The sequence below is a fragment of the Trachymyrmex cornetzi genome, unplaced genomic scaffold (genome assembly GCF_001594075.2).
Source record: "Trachymyrmex cornetzi isolate Tcor2-1 unplaced genomic scaffold, Tcor1.1 scaffold44, whole genome shotgun sequence".
Lineage (NCBI taxonomy): Eukaryota > Metazoa > Arthropoda > Insecta > Hymenoptera > Formicidae > Trachymyrmex > Trachymyrmex cornetzi.
In genome coordinates this window covers 364,588-376,675 of record NW_017299179.1, presented here as the reverse complement: position 1 = coordinate 376,675, position 12,088 = coordinate 364,588, and the positions used below count along the sequence as shown (strand labels likewise).

The 12,088-nt window shown below is 29.3% G+C and overlaps 1 protein-coding gene across 1 annotated transcript in view; it reads left to right on the top strand.

Moving 5' to 3' along the window:
• The window catches only part of LOC108764598 (neural-cadherin), a 151,599-nt gene that overhangs the window by 20,010 nt on the left and 119,501 nt on the right, over nucleotides 1-12,088 (top strand). Inside the window, exon 4 of the mRNA XM_018512904.1 lies at nucleotides 1,672-1,861. Coding sequence (XP_018368406.1) covers nucleotides 1,672-1,861 — 190 coding nt within the window. The remainder of the gene's footprint in view (nucleotides 1-1,671; nucleotides 1,862-12,088) is intronic.

Below are 12,088 nucleotides of genomic sequence, written 5' to 3'. Positions count from 1 at the left end.
GTACATATTGTACATACATATATATTTTATACATATATATATATATATATGTATGTATATGTATATATATGGACGTAGAGTTTGCGGGGCGGAAATGTGCACAACTACCAAGACAAAAGGGATACAACGAACGTGAATCCGACATGTAGTCGAGCACAGTAATCGCGTTGCTGCAAACTCGATATCTTCTTTTCCCCGGTCCTTCATCCGTTCTTTCTTGCATGCGCACTGTTATTGGCGATAGCAAATAGAGACTTTTGTAAAAATAAAAAGACGAAAATTGCGAAATTGATTGTATAATAAATAATATACAAAATAAACTTGGGTGATAAATTTCGAAATTATTTATAAATTTTTCACGCTTACGTTAATAAAAACTGGTCTAATTTAACGTAAAGTTCATAATTTCGACAAGAAAACATGTAATTATCAATTCCGTCAGTTTAAATGTTACTGTAATGAATATAGGAAATATTAATCGTATAATGATCAGATTTATATAAAATCCAACAAAAGTGTGTTACGCAACATACTTTAGAATTTGCTGAATAGTCTATGTAACCAGAACATTGTTAGCATCGACTAAATCAAGTTTTTCCGTTTTCGTCTCTTAATTAAGGGATCACAAAGAAGTACAGGGTACGTTGAAAGAAAACCATTCCATCATTACATAAAATTGCACCGTCCCGTTCGGGTTACAGTAACGTTGTTTGCCGTTTCATTAAGGTAAAATTGGAAGGCACAAAGTGCCGACACGTTCGAAACTTGTCCAAGTAAAGTCTTGCAGTGCGAATTTCATTCAAATTTTCTTCCGCGATAACTATCTCAAAGTTTCGAGCTCTCGACGCCATTATACACCCCGGACGACGACATTTTTATGCGCTTCGCGTACTTTATACATACATGCATTTTAATATGAAACAGGGAGTTTCCACGAATAAAAGTAAAACAAGTTGAATTGTAGAATAGGTCATACACTCGCGATATACTGCGTGAGAGAACCGAAATTTATTCAGGATTCAAACTACGTTTACGGTGGATATGTTAATGATTTATGCCGATTATTACGCGAATTGGCTTTAAACAATTTTTATAAAATAGAAACAATAAAGAGTAAAAAAGTCATTACCTACTAACGTGAAACACACATTAACATAGGAAATGAAATATTACGTAATATTAATATAACGCTGTTACGCTTTATTAATTTTTAAGTAGGTAAGGTACTCACAGCACTCCAAACAATTTAATTTTTATAGTTATATTTTTTAATAATACATACAGAGTGTATTAAATTTATATTACTTATATCCTTATGAAATAGAGGAATGTAAAAATAATGAACTTTAGGATTTAAACTTTTCTGAGTAATACTTTTTATTTTTCTTTTCCACAGAGAATGAAGTTTTTAAAATATTGTGGGGTGCTGTAACTGCTTACCTACTTAAAAGTTAAATCTTTGGATGTCCCACATTTTATACGAAATGTCTCCAAATTTTTAATAAATTAAAGAATTTCACTTGAGACGCATCGTCATTATTCTATTAAACTAGCAAATATGTACATTTTTTCTTAATGGCGCGATGTCGAACGGAATTATGATATTCTATCAGTTACTTGCGCATGCGAAACACGTAGATAGAGTCAATAAACTTCACATTATTTATCCAGGTCACATATTACGTGGTAAACAGCGAGAGGAACGAAGGCAAGGATTACTTCGAGATCAACAGGGAAACTGGTGAGATCTTCACGAAAGTAATGTTCGATCGCGAGAAGCAGGGTGCTTACGCCCTGGAAGTGGAGGCCCGAGACGGAGCACCTTCCGCACGACCTAACGGCAACGGCCAACCTAACTCAGGTAGGTGGTACGGAAAATTTTATTTAAAAGCCGTCTGCGCGCGCCATACAGGCTGCATTGCTCGTACTATAAATTCTGTTAAATAGCAGATTATAGGAACAATGTATTTATATTCAAGTTTATGAACGATTGAGGGCGTACCAGCTGTACGAAGTTACCGTATAAAATGGTACTACAACGGGAACAAATTGCTCAGTTGGAAATTGTAAACGAGTTCTAAAAATAATTTATTCAATATTACATAGATATTACATAGAGAGCTTGTTATAAAAATAATGCAACGACATCAGTGCCAACCGTCGTACTTTAGGCTACTTAATTTTCACTTCAAAAAGTACATGAAAAGTATTTGCAATTTTTAAAATACAAGAAAAGATTAATTATACGTTAAAAAATATTGAAAGTAATGTTTGTTTTTTAATTAATTTTGTATAAGGTATGAAACATTATGCTCCATCGAAATCATTGAGATATGAAAAGAACAATAGAAATATATTCTACTTTGTGTTCAAGTATTTTATAAAGTTGAGTAAATAATAGATTGTAAAGGAGTGTGTGATATTTATATTCATGCAGAATATGTGTACAAACCAGACAAAATTACCATATAAAATTGGAATAGAACTCGTTTATCGCTCGGCCAGTATGGTTCAATAGCGAAGAAAAAAAAATTGTGTAAACTCGAAACTTTATAGATTCGAAAAATTCATTTGAAAAAAAAAAAACGTTTCAAAAATATAAAATATATTGTATATATTCATATTCCTACTTATTATAATTATACGTATAGCTCTCTTTGAAGAAAAGTTGATTGAGATTACATACTTTTACATATTTCTTTTAGAAAAAAACAAAGTTATAAACTTTTATGTACTTCTTTTAATACTATAATTGTGATTTGCTTTTGTGACACTATAATGTTATATTTTTCTTAAAGAAAAGTTTTTGTTCGTGTTGAGAGACACTCATAAAATTTTATGTCTGTTTTAGATATCATATTAAATAAATGCTTTCAAAATTAATTATATATAAACATCAAATTACGTTAAAAACTCGATAGTACAAATACAAGAATTTTATTGTACTAAATGATTATTAATTCGCAATGATAAGTGAATTACCAGCAAAATTAATATTTGAGGAAAAGAGTCACCCTCGGGAAGAAGAAATTCACTAAAGACCGGCAAAGCCTTCTCAAGGATTTTTTACACAACATGTGATTTGCATTATCGAACTTTTATGGTAAACTTTCGTGCATTAACGTGATTACGACGTCGTCTTTCATCTTCCGCGAGAGTTTGTATCTTGCATTAGCTGATTACATGCTTATATGCTTACTCGCAATTTTGCGGGAACGGAATTGATTGGAAATAATTTTAAACAAATGTTATACGTTTCTATATAAAAGAGTTATAAATGGTAATCGTCAGTATTTCGCATAACAGGATAATACTCATTCATGTAAAGTAACTAATAAGTAACTTTTCCATAAAGATTTTTGTATATAATATTTTGAGTATCAAGCTTTTTTCAAATAATATAATAAAACAGAAACGATAATCGTGTAAAGCTGATTATGATGATAGAACATAATAAATATTAACGCGTTCTGCAATTAAATTTGTATTTTTGTTGAATTTTGATTAATTAGAGAGATGGAAGAATAATCAAAGACTTTGAAGGATTTTTAATACAAATTATAAATCGCTATGAGTCAATTCGTGCAATTATCACAATATTGTAAAATTAACAATAGTTATGTAATGTGATTGTTAGTTTAATAGTGCAAATCATTAATCTTGCGCTACTATTTAAAACTTGTTGCAAATTGTAACGTTAATTTCCACGTTGCTCAGTATCTTAGTTGGAGGTTAACAAATTTAACCCAATATTACATATATAAAATTTATTGTCATTTATTGGATTAAATAAGAGACGATTGCTTCATTTTTGGATGTATTAATATAATATATCCAAAAATAAATGCTATCGTCTCTTATTCAATCCAATAAATGACTTTTATGTATTTAGTAGATTAAATGCTGATTTTACTCAATTCTCTTTTCTCTAAATAGAGAATAAAAATGTTTAATATTTAAAGATTTAGAAATACTAAACAAAAGACTAACCCGACTAAAAATTTACCTCTATGTTATATTTTTTTTATATCTCTTCCTCAAATATTCAAAGATTTATAAAGAAATAGTAGGCTTTTTTTTAATACTTTGACAGATTTTCTCTGTGAAATGGATACATTTCATCGCTAGAGTGGCACGTTGCGCTTTCCATGAAATTTTAAACACTGAAGCTCCGATTCATCGATCGGTATTAACGTATACGTACAGGTACTCTCCCTTCTCGCTACCGGTATGAAATATAGACAGGAAGAATGGTTTTTGCTGAAGTATCTACAAATTTAACTAGGTACAGGTATAAAAATAAATTTTATTAGACTATCAAAATAATTTTATAAAACACTCGAATTGCTACATAGAAAAAAAAGTGCGGTAATATCTACAAGCACATTATTATTACTAAACATAATAATATAACCAAGCGTTTGGTAATAATTACTAAATATTTAAAAAATTAAACTTTGGTTATATTAACTAAACATTTAAATTTAATAAAATTATTTCACTCGATATTTGGGCTAACTATTACCAGACTATTTTTTCAGTATAAAACATAAAAACTTTTTCCTCCAACATTGTTGGGCGGAAAAAATGCATTATTATATTAAAAATTTATTATGCTCGAATTTCCTACATAATTATTTTGATGGTCCAACAAAATTATTTTCAGATCTCTATTTACTTTAATTTTTAGATATTTCAACAAAATCGTTTTTTCCATGTATGTACGAATAATTGACGGATAATTAACGTGGTTATAATCAAGATTTTACGAAGACAATACGCACTTTCGTTAATTAAAAGCTAAACCTAAGAACTTCGAACGGATAGTTAGGTATTAATAACGTAATCTTCATTAAGTATCGAATCGCGTTATGATGTCGCATTATAATGCACGCACTATATAGTGCACACGCTATCGTTAAATAAGATCGATATACGGTCGATACGCGTTCCTTTCTCACTATTAGTCGCAAAGAAAATTGAACATTGAAGAAGATATACGACAATTTGAAAGCTGTGTATAAGATTAAACATTTCTCAGCACTGCTGAGTCAGCAAACCTCCTGAGAATTTTTACATACTACACTCTAAGACGATGTAATATTACTTATTTTACAGGCTTCGGTTCTCAAATTATCGAGAGATAAGTCACTATCCGTCCGTTCTTTCATCTCTTTTGAAAGTTTAGCAGAAACAGGCTTTATATTCAAGTGAATATCTTCTTCAGGCCTGAGGCTATATTTTCAGTAAAAGCCATGTAGAAATTGTTTTAATATCCAATTAACGTATAAAGCTCAAGAGTAATATATGATGTAAATGCTAATAATCGAGCAATAAAATTTTAATCAAGTATTTACATAGTACTGGACCTGTATCCTCTATAAATGCGATATTATTACTTTATCAAATACTTTTAACGATTAAACAACACTTAAATATTGTTTTACTTAACTATTTAAAAATAGCAAAATCTATTTAATGTTTATTAACTAAGTATTCAGCAGTATAAAGTATAAATTTTAATATATAATAATATGTCAGAGATTTAAGACAAATTTTATTAAAGCGCAAAAATAAATTTCGTGTAAGTATTTCGTATAAAGCCGCTTTATTTAAAGAAATATAAACACATCATTGCGAATGTTTCAATGATAAAATTTAGATCGTTTTATAAATTTTAACATTACTCGAAATTGCAAATACATTGCCCCCCTTCAAACATATAATTTACATACGATACTCAATATCGCCATCTACAAAAAGAATATGAAAAAAAAACGATGATATTAAGCTCGTAAGATAAATGGTACATAAAATTGAAAAATGTGAAATAACAACCGCTTTATTTTATGGATTTATTATGGAATCGCGAGAATTACATACAGATATCTAAAAAGTCGATATGAAGTTCAAATTACTATTCGTTGAAAGAATAAATTTATTCGCCTCGCGTTTGTCAGACTTTTTCATACAACCATTGAAAGAACCGAATTTTATTGACTCTTACTTTCACAAAAAGTCATACATATGCGTATGCAAGATTTTATCGCGTGATCTCACACAAGCGATTTATATATTTACGCGTTCATATATATTTATTATATTTCTATTTATTTATTTATTTATTTGTTTCTTTCTATTTTTCACTGTTATTTAAACAATAAATTCAAAAGTTTAATAAATTATGAAATATCCTGTTCAAAATAAAAATTTATTCATATATTAATAAGTATATAAATAATGCTTTTTAATTGGATTTCCTGACAATAGAGAATTTTAGAATGTTCGGTAAAAGACATAAAAGCAATAATATCTTTTTACTAGATTCAAAAATATAAGAGTGCATTTTCATATGCGCACAAAGAAATAAAAAATTAAATATCCTACATTAAATATTAGTTCTAATATGTTTGAATATCCATTTTAAAGTAACAGATTTATGTAACGTCATACTTATCTAACATTTTTATACTGTAATAACATTCATATACATATGTATCATGAAGCAAAATGTACCTATATGATATATTATACCTAAAATGTTTTCTCTCGAAAAATCCGTTACTTTAATATAAAATAATTTGATAAACTCACCAGTACGATGCGCAGTAGCGGAGTTGTAAACTACGTTGCAAAATCTGTAACAGACAAATGTAAAAACCAGATTAAAGTAACGCTCAAAATAATTAATAATTCAAAAAATAATTATTACATGACGAGGTATGATACAGCTATGTGCGTTTTGCAATTTTATAAAATGTTTATACAATTAAAAAAAAATTATAAAATTTTAAAAACATAAAATCTTTCTTCTAATTTATTAAAATTATTCACATAATTCAAAGAAACGAAAGAAGAATTAGTGACAAATAATACTTGAATAATAAATTACTCACCCCAAGGTTGCTCCGCCATTTCCCGATGCCTCGCCTAGGCCGCCTCCTCCTCCTCTCAGGTTATCAGGGTTCGTTGCACTCGCACACATTCGCGAAAACGCGATGAACTCGTGATGAATACTCGCTAAACGATCGCATGCAAACCAACTATTAAAACATAACTGTCGCGCGACTTTGTACGTAACTCCCGAAATACTGAAACTGAATGCGACACGAACACACTAGCATTTATAAAAAAAATTTCCAAAAAGTTCCTGAAAAAAATTCAAAGGAGTAATTACCATATGCTAAAATAATTATTACAATATATTCAAGCAAATACATATCGCGGCACGCTATGGAAGATATAAAAACTTAATGCCGAAGATATAAGATCGTATATTAAAACAGAGAACAACTCTAAAGGACCTCTAATTGACCAATCGTAGCCGATTATTATCTTCACATTCATGACTGTAATTGGTCAATTTCTTACTGCTTACGGCTTACTATCTCCATTGTATGACCCTTAAAAATTGCCATGATTCTATCCTAGTGACTTCCACAACGAGCGCCTCATATTCTTCATATTTTTTATAATGTACGAAAAAAGGGAGCACAAATGACGTGATGAAAACGTAATTGATTATGGGATCGAACGGAATGGGGCTAATTTCTTTCAATGCGTTTAATGCCAATCCGATTTGCCACAATTCATTATTATAATAGACGTCAAAATGTAATATTATAGTAGACGCGACAAGAATTGAAGCCAACCATTGAGTGGCTCCAACCTCTTGTCTTCGTGCATAAATCACGTCTAATACAGTCGACTGTATTAACCGCTATTCATGTGAAATGCTAGAAACGAGTCATATGGTAGGGACACGTGAAGAGTTAAAGACCCATTGGCGTCAATTCCCAAGATCAAACCGTACCTTTTTTTTTGAGTATTTAATTTTCCCGCCAGGATAAACTTTTCGGATACTGCTCTTTTACAAATAACAAACTACACTCACTGGAAAATACGATAAATGCATCTGCATTAAGTATAGACAGCTGAAAATCGTAAAATGCAAACGCTCAATCACATGTCATTACGTCAATTTTTGCCAAACTATAGCCTCTCAAAAATTTGACGCGTGTGCACCGTATTAATGAACGCGATACGTACATACATGTGATGTGTACGCTACTGTACTATACGCTCAATTGATCAGCTGATTTATAGTAATCACGTGTTTCACGATTATGTATGAATCAAATAAGGCCCACACGCGCCGGTCAACTCCATTTCTAAGTCGGATCACAGATATAATTATCCATGTCTTTAAATAAGAAATTTGTAGCAAATTGTTATTGGTCTCAGATAAAAGATAAAACTCTAATGCTTTTAAGTTAGACTAAGTTAGACTAATCTGTCTTAATTAATTTATCAGATGTTATTAAAATTAATACAAAGATGAAATTGATTTTACTACCCGATCGTTTTTTTTAAATAAAAATCACTGTGAACTAATTGTATTTCAGAGAAATAATAGTTTAAAAAACAGCATTGAAAAATGCACGCTTTCATAATTAATGATATTAAATTAGAATATTATATTTTTCTTTTTTTATTAATAAATAGAGAATATAAAAAAGAATACTGAAATTTCTAGTTTTTATTATGTTATATTTCCAATTCTATTATTCACATAACTATATTTCAACGCTCAAAATAAATAATATTTAAAAATAAAAAATATTAAATATAAAACAGTTATATGCTTTTCGAGAAAGGTTTTCAATCCCAAATAAATTTGAAAAAATTGATAAAAATAACTTAATATCAATAATTCAGATAACAAACAATAAAAAATGTTATCAATTACTCACGTTATACACCGCCATTGTCTCTTCTTCAGCTGAATAAAATACGAAGGACCATCTGAAAATACACAACGAAAATTCACTATTGTATATGCGCAATATATTTCGAATGCGTAAATTGAACCGGAAATCGCTCATAAATATCGCATTGAAATAACAATTTATATTTCTCATCCCTTATCGTTTCGAACTCAACTCCGAATAAATAAATTGCTTACCGAATACCTGCTTGGATAAATAACCATCGCCTCGAATGCTCACAAATCGTTAATCGATGAGAGTAAATTAACTACATAGGTTGATAATCGTTAATCATTCACAGAGAATAATCGCATTTTCCCCTGATACTTGCCACGATCGTTACGAGGAGTAATGTGACGATACACGAAGTTGCCAGAGCTGCCTGCCCGTACCCGATTCGCCGTGCGAATAGTAAACAAAGTAGCTTTGATATAAACATAATGTATCATAAAAACGAATTTCGGTGATGTGACAGCCGTTACGAAATATTTTACGCTTTATAAAATCGATGTAAATTTTTTCATATTTCTGATTAATTAGGATAAACGAGCTGTTTGGTCTTTTTGGGCTTATTTGTTTTGAGAATTCGTTATCATTTTATCGGAAGATTATTTTTTCTACATTAAAAACATTTTAAAAACTTTGTGTGGGCGTGTGCGTGCGCGCTATGTGCATTCATGTGTAGTATATACGTTTGTACATGTCATACACGCACGCGCGTTTATCGTTATAGATTCCGTAGAATGAATAAATAAATATATGTATATATATATATATATATATATATATATATATATATGAGTGAGTCAATAAGTAATTTTAATTACCACTTTGATTTTTAAAGCAAAATTAAGGTAACTCATTAATTCACCTATATGTTATTAACAAACATATATACATGATTCTACATATTATATGAAGTCCTTTGTTATATATACATTAAAACAAAATTTTTCTACGAAAATCTAGTCATACTATCACAGAATTTTATTATTTCTTTTGATCCTATTCTCCATTTTAACTAGCTATTTCGAAAAGGAAATGTTAACATTGCAATTGTCGCTTTTATAGATCGGATATCGTAAATGTAGCATATAAACCTTTCCTTCCCGATGACGCCATACAATATATGTATTTTGCAATATCGCATGCAATATATTTTCGCATAGTATAAGTACGAAACGATTCGTACAACACGGAAATTTAAAACTACTCAAATAATATTTTTATAAATGACGTAGAAGATGTAAAAGAAAAGAAAAAAAAGTTCCTATATTGTTCTGCAATCTCTTTTCATGTAAACTTTTACAATCGCAAATTCTATTTTACAAAGTTTAAAAATTAATATGTGGAAAACATTAAGTTAACAATTTACTGCCATTTACATTTTTGTTTTTCCAGTTAAAATTAAAGCTGTTTGTTACATGTTGTATATTTAATTCTAAGATTAAGAAATGCAAAAATTAGTACCAATTTACGTTCAGCGAAATGCATATCGCCGCGTAAATGGAAGAATAGAGAACGCTAAATCGTAATTATGCAAAATTAAATTATGCATTGCGCCATTGGATATTAAAGAGAAAATGGAATGAACAAGCATGAATTTTCAAGCAAGATTCTTAGTGTAGATAACTCGATCTTAAGCTAACGGATTATATTAGTCTATTCTTGTCGTGTGTATCAGAAGTTATTCGAGAACGCGAAATTTTCTTCACGAAAAATGAAAAAAGAGGAACATATTTTCTACGCGAGCTCGAGAACATATGATCTCATAAATCATAAATTTTATATATCTAAAGATTCAAATACTAATTATTTTAAAATATTAATACATTAATATTTTAGATTTTTAATAAATCTTCGATTTTAATTTTTCTATATCATAAAGATTACAAAATTTCAAATACTAATTATTTTAAAATATTAAAACATTAATATTTTAAATTTTTAATAAATATGCGATTTTAATTTTTCTATATCATAAAGATTACAAAAACTTCAGAACCTTTAACTTAATAATTCGTTTCTAACCTTAAAAAATGCTATTGATATAGTTTCTTACGCACTCTGAAAATTCGTCCATAGTTAAGAATTTTTGAATACTTCTTTCTGTCTATTTTAAAAGTTGCAAAGTGTTGGAATATCTGAACTAACACTATTTCAATGTAGAAAGATTAACTTTAATATTAAACGTTCCTATTAAATGTTATTTTAAGCTATCAAAATTTTTATAACAAAAATTATACTAAACTCAAAGAATTACGTATGGTCGAAAATTCTCTCACAGTAGCACTCCGTTAAAAATATATTTCTTTCCAATATTTAATTTTAAATATTTTGGTTTTTCCTAAAATATTTAAAATTGTAAACTGCGATTTATTTTATTTAAATTATTTACATACTTTTAGAAACATTTAACAAATAACAAGCAATATCATCTACTTTCCCTTGCAAATAATGTTTATTTCAGATTCTATGAATACGATTGAGGCGAATACGAGCGATGTGAAATTCGGATTCGCTTCAAACAGCGTCATAACATTGTTGCAAATGATCAGGGTTACTTCTTTGTAATGCATTTCAGCGGTAAACGCGATGCTCAGCGGCAATAGCGGCGAGTGTTAAATAACAATTATGCTAAACTGCGAGCGTAACCTGCGGCGTTTTCGGGGTGTGAATGTGCATATTATATCGCAGGTACATGCTCGTTAACAATACAGCGCGCTGTTAACAATGCAGCCATACTATTGTAAAATTTTGTCCGTGTTCTTTGCTACGGACTTGTACATTTAACTGTAGTGTCGGCTGCAATTAATCGCGTAATAACGATAATTAACGGCAAAGATAGTTCAACGAAGTTTGAAATTAAAGAGCATACGTATCAATTATTCATATGAATAATTTTTTAAATAAAAGACAGTACAATGTAGAACCTCCTTTCCAAAAGCATATTAACTTTGCATTTTGATATCGAAAATGAAATATAATTTCCAGTTTAATTCACGTTAAATTTTTAATTTTTAACAATAAATATTTATGATATTCATATATCAATTCTAAATCTATCAGAGAATCAGTTTTGGCTGAAGATCAGCACTAATGTTTATAATCAATCTTTACTCTGCTTAATGATAGGTATCTTGTACACAAAATATATTATTTAACTACCAAAAAAATTATTTACGCTTTCTAATATACCTAAAAGTAGATATACATTTATAGAAAAAAATTAATTTAATTTTTAACAATAAATATTTATGACATTCACAGATCGATTATAGAGCCATCAACGAGTTTATAATCAATCTTTACTCCATTTA